We start from the raw sequence: 14,896 nt of genomic DNA, 5'->3' as shown, positions 1-14,896 counted from the left end.
TGTGGGCGGGGTGCAATGGGGTGAGGGGTGGGGAAGCGTGTGGTAGGTGGGTGCCAGCGGCACAGGCTTGCTGTCTGCGTGCTTGCTGGACGGGGTGATCGGATGGGAGGGGAGCTGCCCAGGCACAGGAGAGAGAAAGCAGAAACAGCGTCAGACTCTCAGGCAGTCACTGCTCAAGGGCCTCGCCCACACACACCTCACTCGACCTTTTGCACTCAGGCCCGGAAAGCAAGCCCAGGCTGTCCTTCACCCCGGCCTTGCCCACAACACGCACACCTGGGCGGGGTGCGGCTTCCAGCCACCTGCTGCGGCCACACTGGGCCTGCGACCCAGACACTCGCAAGCCCACCTAGGCGCCGTGGAGTCGCTTCCGGAAAAAAAGGTCCTTCATTTCAGGGACATGCTGGACTCTGAGGCGATGCAGAGCTACAGCAGAGCCTGGGAGGCTGGAGGTGTGTGCTGCTGGCCCTCCAGGAAACACTGCCCATCTCCAGCCACAAACCAGCAGCCTTCCCGGGACGTTTTCATCAGAACAGAGTCGTCCAAGCCTAATTTCCCATCACTGTTCCTGGACAACCCAAAAATACTCAATGCACTGACAGTTAAATGAGGATGTCATGTCAGTAACACTCGAAAGGAGGCAGTGACCTGAGCCTTGCCAGTAACTACCGGGCACAGGGACAGAGAGCGAGCCAAGTGGTTGTGCACCAGAAGCCAGAGACCCAGGTAGTATGTGACACCTCCACTGCATCCCGCCCTGGGACTTGGCCAGGAATGGAAATGGCCGCCCTCTGCGGCAAACCCGCGTAAGTGCTGAGGGCGGGTGAGGCTCCTGCACACTACCCCGGGGCTGCCCCAGGCCCTGCTGGACAGGCAGGATTACGGACAGCACCACCGGCGGTCCGTCACACCGAGTGAGGTCGGCTTTGCTCTTCCCTTGAAAAAGTCCAAAGAATGTATGTGCTATGTCAAGGTCGGCTCCAGTTCAGGCTGGAGGAAGCGAGGCCATGGGGAGAAAACCGGCTCCAGGAGGTCCCCGGCGAGGGCCTGACACAGGGGCTCCCTGCCTCCCTGCAAGAGAATGCCTTCCCGTCACGTGGCACAGAGGAATGCGGAGCTGCCAGCGTCCAGATGCGACCGGGGCTCCTTGGTGTGGTACTCCGCACTGCCTGGTTTCAGGTTTCAGACTGTTACCAGAAACCTGCATGCAGAAGCACTCCCATGGGTCACATGCACACACACGTGCACCCATGCCCTGGGACACAGCGAGGCCCACGCCGGAGCAGCCTCGGTGTTTGCCGAACATGGAGAGGTCGCGATGGCAGAGGCGCTCGGAGACGTTAGCTGAAGCCAGTGAGTGGGTCAGACCTCCAGACTGCTCAGAGGACACGGCCGACACCGTGAGACTGACTGGAGTCTGACCCGAGACCCTGACACGAAAGCTGCTAAGATGTGGAATGTCAACTCCATGGGAGGGAGTTCCCAAATGAGTCAACTGCAGTGATTTTTTTTAAAAAAGAGATTTTTGCCTTAGAGTGTGTGCGCTCACTAGAGATAGCGAGAGGGAATGTGAGAAAGCCCCCCCCCCGGGGGGGGGATGGCCACGCCACAATCCCTTCTCCTCCATTCTCCTTCTGGGATCTGAGCATGGGGGATTTTCAAGTCCCCGGGTCCAGGACTCGAACCACGGTCGGCTGTATGGGAGTCTAGTGATGTAGCCGCTACACCATCTGCTGGCCCCACAATCAACTTTATACAAAGTGAATGAAAAAATAAACCGCCTGATTAAAAACTATGCTGATAATCCAATAGGGATGTGAGGAAAGGCTCACCTGGAAACTCCTGTGTAATCACAACCTGCCCTTTCCAAGCCTGACCGCTTTTCCATGTTACTTAATAAAGAGGTAAAACATGTCAGAACACTGCTGTCTGAGGCACGGAGCCTACCCTTAGAGAGGGTTAAGCCCGTGCGGAAAGCAGAGTCTACAGAAGGGCAAGAGCTGCCCTGCCGGGCTGTTCGGAGCACGAGGAAAGCGAGTTTCTTAAAATTTAAACAATGAATCAAACATTATATCGTAACAGCTTTAACGTGAATCTGGGCCTTTTCATTTACGTCTGTCTTACCACGAGACACAATACGGCTAAAATTCTCAGGAAAAAAGCGTCTCCAAACCAGTGGGGCTCTCAGGAGTTCAGACAAAGACTGCCCGAGTGAGAGTTCCAGGTCACCGAGAGGAGGCACCTTTCTGCCCTGCACTGAGGAGCTGCTCCACAGGAATGACTCACGCTGGGGACCTGGGGCTTCTATGGCAGCAGGGCGAGGGGACCAGACGGACCTCACAGCACCTGATCGCACCCAGAGCTTCGCGGGGCGGGGTGGGGCTTACCGTGTGTGACGGCACGGAGTGGGGCTTCGTCGGGGGGTTCCCCACGGACGTGACCCTTGTCTGCTTCTGCAGGAGGTCCACCCACTCCTGCAGGTCCTGCGGGTTGCTGCAGGACACCAGTATCCGCTCGATCATGCTCCCTGCGAGAGACGAGAAAGGGCAGGCTGCAGCAGGAGCCGGGTGGAACGCCGGACGTGCCCCGGAGGGAAAGGCCACCGCACCGCAGCACTGCCCCGGACATGCACACGCAGGGCACACAGAGCACGGCCGCCTCCCGCAGCCCGACAGGCAGCACGCACACCGTCGTGCCTATCACCTGATATTTCAAATGCATTTCTGTGGTTCTCACTGTCCTCAAGCTTTGTGATCGTCATTCCTGTCGTCGGTAGCTTTCCCTAAAAAAGACCCCCCCAAATATAATCAGTGCCTCCTCGTACAGCAGGTGCCACTATCAAAGTAAGTACCGAGTAAGGTTAAAAACGGCAGAAGAATCCTGCTTGTCCACCCAGTCTCCTTGGTCTGTGGCAGACACAGTATGATACAAAGTTTGAAACGGCGCATTCCCAGAAGGAAGCGAGCCTCGCAGACACGCACAGGAAGCTCAGGTCTGAGGGCAGAGCAGGGCTGGGAGAGGAGCAGGAAGGGGAGGCAGGTGACAGCTGTGCCCTGCGCCCACCACGTCAGCCACTGTGCTCACTGTCGCCAACACCGCAGATGGGGCAGCCACGCTCCCTGAGTCAGAGCGGTCTGCAACGGAGCGGGAAACGTCCACAGAGAGACACCAGGACGAGGTGCACGCGGCTCCTCATGGGGTGGCAGAGCTCAACACAACGAAACATGGCCCGGTTCACTGGCGCCCTGACACTCGGGACAAGGCCTCGGGAGGCTGGTGGGACAGCCAGCCCCCGTGGAGGACACGTAGAGTGGGTGCTCCTGACACCCAGGGAGCCTGGGAGGCTGACAGCGACAGAGCAGCACAACGGCCCTGTCCCAGCTCCAAAACGGACTCATCAAGGTGTCAGCAGTGGTGAGGTGAGAAAGCCTGTCCCCAGGTACGACAGAGGCCAGCAGCTGCTGCGCCCTCAGTGTGCACACAGGCCAGTCTGCATCTGACTCGAGTGGCTCCATGTCCGTGCGGGGATGACACAGGACACGCGGCTCAGAAAACTGTGGCGGCAGAGGCTGGTGACTGGCCAGCCTCAAGATGACTGATGGGAGGGGAATGAGCCTCAGTAACTTCAGAGGAAAAGGTACAGAAGCCCACGAGAGCAGCTACAGTAGCACGGCAGTGCGACAAGCCCTCCGAACCGCCGGTGTGGATGGCGTAGCAACAGAGGACACCGCATTCTCTCCTCCAATCAGCTCTCACACTTCCTCAAAGGAAGCCAGCACAACAGTTTAAAAAGGAAAGGTCAAACAATCACACCGTACTGCCCACACACCGGACGGCGCTGCACCGACAGACCCAGGTCTAACCACAGCTGGGAGCCCCTCCTGCAGGCAGGCCAGCTGCGGAGACAGGACCCTTCGCATGAGGCCACAGATGGCAGCACCCGAGCCCAACGGCGCCAAGGGGCGGTCTCTGCAAGGTTGCTTACAGGGGCCATTTCTCTCCTCCTCCGTCGCTTAGAATTCACACAGGCTAGGTCTACACTGTCGAGCCGAAACACAGAGACAGGAGCCGTGTGTCCACACCGAGCGAGGACCCTACACGCAGCACCTCGGCAGCAGGTGAGGAGGGTAGTAGGTACCAGTGAGAGTCAAGGCAGAAACTCAAAGCCAACCTGAACACGACTCTTACTGTTTTTTTGCAATGAACAAAAAATATAATTCTATGATGTGTTTTACCTGATAAATGAAGCCACTCATCCTGGGACTGGCAGACAACATTAGCAAAATATTTGGGAAGAGTAGAAGGTATCTTTCGTTCTTTTCCTAATATGAAACACAAAGGCAAGTCAATAATGGCTTAAGTGTGAGCACAGATACTTTGACTCAGGCCCCATGAAACATTATACTGCATTTCTTACGAAGGTATTCCCACCAGACTTCACAGCCAGATTCAATAGAGACAAAATTAAGGTGAGTTCTATGTTCAATCTTAGCACTAAGAGTTTATCTTTCTCTCTCCTGTGAGTGCAAGTGTCCTATACAAACACACGCACACACGCCTCACACCCACACCCAAACACACACCCTCTCCATCCACATACACGGGGGCGGGGGGAGGAGTAAGGATGTGGCACTATTTGTAATTTAATCTAAAATTTGCAGTTTGTGGTTGAGAGAAAAAGGAATGCATGCACTTGTGAAATGTTAGTGGAGGGAGAGGAGCAGGGAGATTCTCCAAGTCCCGGGAAGGACAGGGGAAAAGGACAACGCTGATTTTGGTCTGCTCTATTAGCCACTCCCAACCCAGCACGTCGAGTCAGTTAGCTCTTAGCTCTTACCACCTCATAAGTGTTACCTGGTCTACATGGAAGACCTCACAGCATTACTGACGTCGCAACAACCATTCGCTTCAATAATGTAGCAAAGGCCAAAGAAGCCATAACTACAAGACTCCGTAACAGACAACCCCACAGAAATGACAGTGAGCTGGCTAAAGGCGCTGGACTCCGTTCGAGTCCAGGACCCAGTGGCTTGAAAAGTCATGCCAGCTGTGTGTGCGTGCCCCAAATCCCAAAGAGCACGGAGGAGAAGGGATGGCATGTACCCATCTGCGCTGGGGAGTGGTTTCTCACTCTCCCTCTCACTGTCTCTCTCTGGTGAATGCATACACCCTATGGCAAAAACCTTAGAAATATTTTAAAAAGGAAAATGCCAGACAGTCCTTTTCACATACTATTCAAACTACTGCCCAAAGAAGGGGAAGAAATACTCGGAAGTACTTTCTGCAAGTGTTCGCTCAGAGCGCTAGATCTATGCAAAATACCCTGGAAAAAGAAAGTTTTTGATACTTTAAAGAAGTCATTGGAAGTGACTTATATTCTCCTCTTAAAGATCTGTGCCATATGCTGGAGTATTTGGGGCTCGGGCTCAGAGGAGCTCAGTCTAAAGGAGATCTCCTAGACTGATGATGGGCTGCTCAGTGCTGAACCATGGCTGGGACTCATTTCTAGGGCAGCCCCTCAGCAGCCAAGAGCCAAGTGTTAAGAAAACAACACCACTGGGGAAGTGGTGCCATAGACTATTTTAAATCCGTGTAAGGGCACACCATTGAAAAGCAATCCACTTCCGGAAAGAGCTGGAGCTTTCGGGTCAGTGAAGAAAGTCAGACGTCACAGCTTTCCGGTGCCGGGCAGGCCAAGGGGCACCGTGGCGTTGACTGGGGAGGGGACACCTCATGAGTGCACGTCTCCGTCTGCTCACTGCCTAACAGCTCTGTGTGGAAATGGGCCATCAGCACGCTTGGAGCCTGCTTTCCGGAAAGAGCTGGAGCTTTCGGGTCAGTGAAGAAAGTCAGACGTCACAGCTTTCCGGTGCCGGGCAGGCCAAGGGGCACCGTGGCGTTGACTGGGGAGGGGACACCTCATGAGTGCACGTCTCCGTCTGCTCAGCTTTGTGTGGAAATGGGCCATCAGCACGCTTTGAGCCTGCTGATTATTTTTTACCAAAGCAGAACAGAATTCAAGAAAGGCACCTGCTTAGCGACCCGGGGAGCCCAGAACTCAGCCAAGTCGTGGGACATGGGCTCAGCTTTCATGGTGGCACATCACAGGAACTTGAATTCACGTCTCACGTAGACGGGGGCTCCCGAAGGCAAACGCCAGCCAGTACGCACTTACAGGAAGGCACAGCAGCCGTAACCATAACTGCGGCCCCGGTCCCGGGAGGGGACCCTGTCTAGACACCACCACGCTCAGGTCCCGAGGGCCCTGGACCAGGCAGTGAGTGCAGACGTGGCTCCAGACCTCTCGAGAGCAACGCAGCTGCGTTCACACTTAACACGCAAAAAAGGCAGGCCCGAGGGTGACAGAGCCAGGTCCTATGGCATTCCTTTCCCAGTACCTCGCTTCCGGCGCACTGGATCATGACCTGGGACATGTACACGACGTTGCCCAGCGTCTTGATGTCGTCCCCCTCCCAGCTCCGGATGGCTTCCGTCAGGATCTGCAGCTCGAGCTCCTTCCGCTTCCGCACTTCCTGACACTGGGCCTACGAGACAGAGCGCCCTGTGAGACACAGAAGCTGCAGAGGTCCCGTCGGGGCCACTTCTTTGTGTCCTGCTTTCTCTCAAAGACAATTCTTACTTTCTGTCTCACTTCTTAAGACAGAAAACCTAGTGAACCATTTACTTAACTGCATGGAACTAAGAACATTTGCTCTGGAATACTAAATACTGCTTCAGAAAACTAGGGAAGACTTTGTCACTTTTAAGAGGAAATGAAGTCAGAGAGAAAAGTAATTTCATTCTAGTTACATCAGTGTCTGCCCACATGGCAGTGTGAGAAGTGTCGTGAACAGGCACATCTTCTCGGTGGGTAAGGCAGGGTGGCGACAACGAAATGGAACCGCCACTGCCCCACAGCACGCCACCAGACATGTAGCGGGGGGCTAAGGGACGAGCCTTCACATCGGTCGTGCTGTGCCTTGCTAGGTCATTCCTGTTTCACTTTCTGGGGCTCACGGCCCACGAGCGCAGAAGCCACCAGCTAGGGAGTGCCTACACAGTCTTAGTTCATCTGGGTAAACACTCAATTTCTCTTTACCACTGACGTTTTTCAGTTGTCAATCCTACCAGAACGATGTCTGAGGGAACAAGAGCACTTCATCACTTACTGAAAGCGTTTTGAAGGCGGTCATGGACTTCTGAATGTCCTGTCTGTCAGGGTGATAATCCTTGAGATAAAAAGGGCACATTACAGCTCGCACGACGGCAAGGCTCCTCGAGACGCCGTGCTGCAGACAGCTACCCTCTCCTAGCACTCCCACCCCACGCCCTTCGCCACACGCTGGCCTGCCGACTCTACTCTTTACGGAAATCGTAAGCCAACGGGTGAACAGCCGGAACAAAGCCGCCCAGGGCTGGGCTGCAGGCTGGCGCTCGCCTGGACAGAGCTTCCCCGGCACGTGGGTTTGTGCTGCGGCACGAGAGTGGCGGAGCCGGGTCACCGTGAAGACAGCGGCCAGCTTCCCACCGGCAGAAGAGGTCTGTGACCCGAGGGGACACCCTGGCCCAGGTCTCTGCCAGGCCGCAGCCCGTCCCTCAGAAGTAAGACAGGCCAAGGACTCAGTGACTGTCCGCTCCCCCGCTATGACGGGTGGCTGGGCCCGCCGCTCCTGCTAAGGCACGGTGGTGCAGAGCATGCACAGGACCCCGCCCACGCCCAGGCGCGGCGGCCAATGCGGTACCTCCATGTGCCGCTCCAGCTCCTTGAGCAGCGCGGGGTACTTGTCCAGGCGCAGGAACGGCTTGCTGAGGCCCGTGGTCAGCACCAGGGCTCCGGGGCTGCTGGCGCCCTTCGTCTCCATGAACTCCCCCAGCTCCTCACTGGGCAGCGCAAAGACACAGGAGAGAGAGGATGCCCTCGTCGGACACACAGGGACAGCCGCCCTCTCCCTCCCACCAGCAACTGCCAGGACTCCGGACATGGAGGCGCTGCGCTCACGACTCCGAGGGCCTCGGCTGTAGCCACCAACCCCAGGCTGGCATTGCAGAACGCTGGGGAGCCCTGCGGGGCCACGGTAACCAGCCACAAGGCAGAATCCCTGTGCCTGCGATTCCAGAAGTCAGCGCCCACAAACATCCACACCGCATAGCCCCACGGGACAGCTCTCAGAGCCGGAGTGGATCCAACCACCTCGGGACGCTGAGCTGCTCAAGGGAGGCTGCTCCAGAGCACGTGAACCCAGTGGGTGTGCCGACACCCTCTGCCTGCGCCTGGGAGTCCACGCATCTGACAAGCACCCCAGGCCGCATGCGGTCGCCATTCTACGTGACCAATGACGCCTGACCAATGTTTTTCTAAAACACTGATTTTTTAAAAATTGGGCTTATTTTGCGCCTTCACCACCACACCACGTGCTGGCCCCACACGGCTCCACTCACAAGCAGAGCCACGGCTCTGTGCTCACTGTGTGCGGTGTTAACACAGCAGCCAGCCTCAACTCTCCACACTCAAGGTGGCCGAGGGCCCCCGCCCTAGCCGGGACAGCTACGCACTTCCTGCTTCTACTTCACAGGAACCGCACTGCCTGTCTCACGAGGCCCCACAAACCAAAACCCCCGTGTGTTCCACTCGGCGTGCTCTGCTTCGGCCTGAACAGCTACAGCTAGTGGTTTCCAGGGCAGCACCGAGGATGGAAGGGGCCCTCTGGGCAGCCTGTCCAACCGTGTTCATGCACCTTCCGTGTTACAGACGAGGCTCCAGCCCGCCCCACAGGGGTCTCAGCCCAGGGACAGACTTCAGAAACACCCTTCCCTTGTACAAAACACTGGCCAGCATCTCTAGGACTCTCCTGTTCTTCTCCAGCACAGCGACGTGGCAGAGGGATCCAAGTACCACACTGTGTGAGTACTGCACACTCACACCGCACATGCGCGTGTGGGCCCGGGGCGGCCCGCCCCGTCCAGGTGCTGAGTGACTGACCTGTGTTCCGTGAGCACGTGCACTGCAGAGGGGTGATTGGCACAATACGCGAGGTACAAGGTTCGCATCTGTGGCATCAGGTTTAAAAAGCAGCCTCCAACTCTCTGCTGGGCTTCAGGCAACCTGGGACACGACACAGAGAAACCGCCATCAGTTACAGAGAGCTGCCCCATGACAGGCCGGTCGTGCCCCGTGAAGAAGTACCAAACCCCAGCCGGTGCCGTGCTCAGCTCGGACCCGGGGAGAAGCTGCCGGGCAGGCCTTACTCTACATGCTCACACCTGGCCCAGCCTGCCGGGCATGCCGTGAGCCTTCTACACGTTCTACACGGGACGCAGACGGGTCACTGTGCTCACCCGGTCTGCAAGTCCCCACCCAGGCAGCGTCACCACTTGCACAAGAGACAATGCAAGAACCATCCTGCACTCTGGAATGAAGCCTGCAGAGGGCACACCTGTCGGGCAGCTCACCTTCCCAGACCACACTGGGGTGGGTGTGCATATGTGTGTGTGTGTGTGTGTGTGTGTGTGTGTGTGTGTGCATGCTTGTGCATGTTTCTTTCCTGAGGAAGAGAAACAATACCCCCCCTCCCCATCAAGTCAACACCACCAACCAGCCCACCTCAGCCAGCATCCAACCTCGCTGTGCATGCCTGGTACACTCAGGGAGGAAGCCAGGTCCAGCCTCTAACTGGGGTTTTTAAAGGCAATAACTCACAAGAAGAAAAAAGTAGAAACAGAAATGTCTAGAACCAACACAGACACTGAGCCCAGTGGTGAGGAAAGCCAGGCTGCTGGTCAACCTTGGGAACCAGGAACCAGGGAGTGGGGCAGCAACCACAGGGTCTGCCCACACAGCAAGGCGCTCCCTCCAGCCCCCAGGGCTTCTGGGCGGGGTCACGGTAAGACCTGGAGCAGGTGCCCTGGTGCTGGGAACGGGCGCCACTTTCCCACCTGAGTGCCAGAGCGCTGACAGAGGGGTTCCCCCCTCCTCCCTAGGACTCTGACCCAGAGAAGAAGGGGCCAAAAATACCAGCACCACGGGTGCCTCCCGAGAGCAAGAGCCAATGGTGCCAAGCCACAGCCAGCACTGCGGAAGTGTGGCCAGGGAGCCGGCCTGCCCCGCGGTGAGGGAGCCGGCTGCCCCATGGCGAGTGTGCCAGGACTGCGGAAGCGTGGCCAGGGAGCCGGCCTGCCCCGCGGTGAGTGAGCCGGCCTGCCCAATGGCAAGTGTGCCAGCCTGAACTTTAAGAAGGCAATGAAGGCTCGATGCACACATCTGCAAGAAAATCAACAAGCCTAAGACCAGCAGGTGGCATAATGGTTACATTGCTGGACTCCCTCATAGCTGACTGTGGTTCGAGTCCCAGACCTGGGAGATTAAAACTCACACCGGGCGCTTGTGCATGTGTGCCCAAGATCCCAAGACGAGAACAGAGGAGAAGGGGATTGTGGCATGGCCATCCCCCGCCCCCCGGGGTGATTTCTTGCTTTCTGTCTCTGTCTCTGGTGAGCACATGCATCCTGTAGCAAGAAACATCTCTTAAAAAAATAATAAGGACAGGAATCAGCAGATGGTATAATGGTTATATCGCTCGGCTCCCACATAGTCGACCGTGGTTCTAGTCCCAGACCCAGTAGCTTAGAACTCACACCAGGCACGTGTGCATGAGTCCCCAAGATCCCAAGAGGAGAATGGAGAAGGGACTGCAGTGCGGCCACCGCCCCCGAGGGTGATGTCTCATTTTCTGTCTCTCTGTCCGGCTAGCGCACACGCCCTACAGCAAATAATCTCTCAAGAAAAAACTAACAAGGACTAGAGAAGCAAAGGCAGACTGGGGCAGAGAGAAGAAATAACTGCCACTACAGAGGGAGCAGGAGACGCTAGGTAATTGCAGCTGCTGCTGACAGGGTAACAGGGGGCACTGCACCACGGGAGAAAGAGAAGGGCGCACTAGCGTCGGGACATCACGACAGAAACGAAGTGCTGCGGCGGTGAGCGCAGTCCACGGCCAGTGCCCGCCTCACAGCGAAGCCCCAGGCGCAGAAGGCGAGGAGGGCCGACGCTGACCGCTCCCTCAGCACCAGAGCCGCTGCGGACGGCGCTGGCCCGGCACGGCCCCAGCCCGGCACGGCCCCGCACAGGCCAGAGCCCCGGCACGCCGTCTTTCTTACCAGGGGCTTTACAGACACTGCGCCGGAGGGGAGAAGCGGGGTGGGCCCGAGGCAGACGCCTGCAGCTCTCACCCCTGCACCTCGCCAGGTGCCCAGAAGCTTCCCCTGCCCTCCAGAACACGCCTGCCTAAGCACTTTTGCTATTCCTTCTTCTCTTTCTTTGCCACAGGGCACATGTCCTGACCAGAGAGAGACGGAGAGGGAAAGTGAGTAATAACCCCGCAGGACAGACGCCACGCAGCAGCCCCTTCTCCATTCTCCTCTCAGGATTTTGGGCAGGCACGCACGCCCACATGCCCGTTGTGATTTTCAAGCTGCCAGGTTCAGGACTTGAACCACTCAACCATGCAGAAGGTCCAGGCCCTTCAATATCTTTCACAATCCAAGGAAACTCTTCTGCTGGTATTAGTTTATGACACTGTTCCCAACTTCCAGTGACTGACTGACATCTGCAGAGAATAAGGATAGGAATTCTATTTCTATTTTCCATTTTCCAAATACAGTCAGGGAGGGTCTTAATTAGTTGCTCAGCCTCTCACAGCCACGAAGAGGAAGGACTCCACCAGCCCCGATGGCGGGCCCTGCAACACAGGGGCTGCATGCTGGGCCGAGGAGCTGGACCCCACACAGCCACCCGGAGTCCGAGTCCCATCCCTGGAGACGTGGGGACATGCCTGTCAGGGTGTGGAACTGGAGGCAAAAGGGCTGCAGGCTGACGAGGCCCTGTAGGAGAGCCTTCTCCTTCTGCCCCCACCTACCCTGCGGACTCACACTCTGGCATTAAACATAGACAAACAAAACAAAGCCCAGAGGGATCCAGCAGTTAGCGTAATGGCTGTGTCGCTGGATTTCCACGTAGTCGACCGCGGTTCATGTCCCAGACCTGGTGGCTTAAAACTCACGCCGGGCGCATGTGCGTGCATGCCCAAGATCCCGAGAGGAGAATGGAGGAGAAGGGATTGCGGCGTGACCATCCCCTCTGGGGGGTGATTTCTCGCTTTCTGTCTCTATGTCTCTGTCTGTCTGGCGAGTGCACGTGCCCTATAGTGAAAAAAATAAAATAAAATAAAACAAAGCCCAGAATAACAGGCTGCTCTGCGCATCCTGCCAGCCCCGCACTGTCCTCCCCTCCGGGACTACGCGGCTGCAGGCAACGGCCAGAGGGTGCACAGCGAGGGCGCATGGAGCCCCTCAGGAAGCAGTGCTGGCCCCCCTTCTGCGGAATCATGTCCCCTGGGTAAAGACAGCAATGAAACGCCTTGGAGTCCGAGGGCAGCGGAAGCAGGAGGACGCACGCCCACGCCGCCATGGCCGGAGCAGCTGGGTGAACGCTCCACTAACCGATGGTCAGTCCCCTCCTTGCTCACGGGCGAGCAACTGGCACAGGGGCGGGCAGGACAACACGGGTTAGCACGACCAGCGCTGGCCAACTCCAACGTGGGCCTGGCCCTGCACCCCTCTCACAGCTGACTAGCAGGGCACATCAGGCAGCCACAACGCCCAGAGCCCCACTTCAAACAGGCCTCCATCCAGCGCTGGCCGGCTGCCAGTGGACGCCTTGGCAAAGACACACAGACACCCTGGGGCGAGCTCAGCCCCTCATCAGCCCCTCAGCCCAAGCCCTCTGTAATCACGCCTCCCCCATCTTCGTTCCCTCCGGGTTTGTCCCCCACACCCACACGCTGACATCTGGTTGAGATGGGATTACATGGGTGGGATTCACTCAGCTACAGTGTTCAAAGTGGGGCGCCTTTGGGAAGAGACCTCATAGCAATCCTGAGGGGCTTACGAGGATACCACGAGGTGACAGAGCTGAGAGAGAAGATCGGGGCAGTGGGTGGCAGATGCCCCGGGAAGCAAGTGCACACACGAGGAAGCGTGTGCGAGGTCCCAGCACAGCACTGGAGGCGGGGGTGAGCCCAGCATGGCCCAGAGCCCACACGGTGGCATCTCTGGCCGACCCGGAGCTGGAGAGTTCTTGGGCATCCCCCGACTGCAGGGGGAAACCAGGAGCATTGAGAACACCACGTGGAATGCACCACCATGAGGAGGACACCCTGGGAGAGAGCTCTGAGGTGCTCGTGTGACAGACGGCCACCAGCTTTTCTTCTAAGTGAATCCTCAACTTACAGACTCAGAGGGTGTGTCTGAAAACCGTGTTGTAAAGACACTGTTAAGATTTCCAGAACAGGTTTTCTACAGAAGAAATTCTATGGGCGACAGTTCCACAATCCCAGACCAGCACGAAAGGCTCTAAATCACAGGTGATGGAACCTACAGGAAGTGGTGGATCACAGGGCATGCCCACCACCTGGGACACCGAGGCAAGCCCCAGGCTGACAGCACCCCGAGCCACCCCGTCCCGCACCAGCAGGCAGCCAAGGCTTCCCAGTGGGGCCTGGGGAAGGGGCAGGGGAGGGACCTGCCTGTTGGGCGGCTTCCCAGCGGGGCGGCGAGGAGGAGGCTCTCACCAAGCAGGGGTCAGCCATGGGCGCAGCAGTCCCACACGGCTCATGAGAAGCCACCCAGGATGCGGCTCGGGTTCCCAGACTGGTCAGCCAGAGCCATGCCAGCACGCAGAGGGCCAGGAGCCCACGGGCTGCAGGACAGGAGGAGGAGAGCGCGGCGCAGCCAGACCCTGCGGATTGCGCCTCCCACACCCACACAGCCAAGGGCCAGGAGCAGGCACGGGGAGACGAGGAGCGAGGAGCAGCATAGCCGGGGGCCCACCAGCAGCCACGCTGCCAACGAGCCGGGACGCTACAGGTCAGCCCCGCGACGGGGAGGGCTCACACAGGCTCTCTGCCCAACACTGAGCACAGACCACTGGCTCCTCACCGCATGCCCCTGCGTGTTCCCGACTCACCTTTACAAAGCCGCCCCAAGGGGCCGCTGCAGGGTTAGACAGCAACGCACAGAAGACCAGAATGCACATCGGAGTGCGGCCCGAGCACAGGGAGGCAGTGAGTACCTGGCCCCCGCATGCATTGCCCAGGTGACACACACAAAAGCCAAGTACTGCACATCCCCAGCGGGAATGGCCACACAGCACAGCCACACAAGGACCTCGCCTGAGGACACCAGCGATGTGGACCTGCCGTGGGCACGAACCTTGCACGTCTGCCGTCATTTGATGTACACTGACCCCGTCTTCCACACGGGTGGCCACAGAGGAGGGCCACCTCCAGTTAGGGGGTCCCTGCCCTAGATGGGGGCTGGGTCGTGTGACCACACACACGCGCGACCTCAGCCCCCATTACACGCGTGCTGTAAGAACCACGTTTACACAAGCGAAGGACAACACACCAGCTGGGTGAAGAGCCAATAGACTACGTAGGTGCCCTCCGTGTAGCCCTGGCCAGGTTCTCAATGTGTACGACTCGGGCCGGGCCAGGCGGGTGTGAGCGCTGTCTGCCACACGACCCCCACGGCCCCCAAGCTTTCCCAGCACCGAGCAGGACACAGGCCCGCTCTAGGGCTCGGGGGACCGGGCGCCGAGGTAAGTCCCTCTGTCCGTGGCTTATCCAACCCCAAGCATGGGGAGAGGTCCTCTCTACAGTTTTCCAAGGACACTTCTTTCCCACAGAGCAGCCCAGTGAGTCTTGGCTACAGCCCTCCCACCCAGGACACCTACTCCAGGGGCTGCTCTGAGACTGCACCTGCTCCAGTTCACCTGCCTTGTGTCCGTGACTCGCATCAAAACTTCGGGGGCGGGGGGGGGGACCCCTTGGGGCCGGCGGGG

The 14,896-nt window shown here is 58.0% G+C and overlaps 1 protein-coding gene across 4 annotated transcripts in view; it reads right to left on the bottom strand.

Annotated features, from left to right (window-relative positions):
* ARHGEF7 (Rho guanine nucleotide exchange factor 7) overlaps positions 1-14,896 on the bottom strand; it is a gene marked incomplete at its 5' end in the record, with an annotated part of 116,584 nt that overhangs the window by 20,631 nt on the left and 81,057 nt on the right. For 2 of the 4 annotated variants that reach the window (XM_027776205.1, XM_027776206.1), the window contains 8 exon segments: positions 2-114; positions 2,388-2,527; positions 2,704-2,782; positions 4,236-4,322; positions 6,399-6,545; positions 7,170-7,229; positions 7,743-7,881; positions 8,981-9,103. In XM_027776205.1, coding sequence (XP_027632006.1) covers positions 2-114; positions 2,388-2,527; positions 2,704-2,782; positions 4,236-4,322; positions 6,399-6,545; positions 7,170-7,229; positions 7,743-7,881; positions 8,981-9,103 — 888 coding nt within the window. 4 annotated transcript variants of the gene reach the window in all.

Source organism: Tupaia chinensis, unplaced genomic scaffold, assembly GCF_000334495.1.
Source record: "Tupaia chinensis unplaced genomic scaffold, TupChi_1.0 Scaffold000644_1, whole genome shotgun sequence".
Taxonomy (NCBI): domain Eukaryota; kingdom Metazoa; phylum Chordata; class Mammalia; order Scandentia; family Tupaiidae; genus Tupaia; species Tupaia belangeri.
Note: the sequence above shows the minus strand (reverse complement) of the source record. Positions and strands in the feature narration are given on the sequence as shown.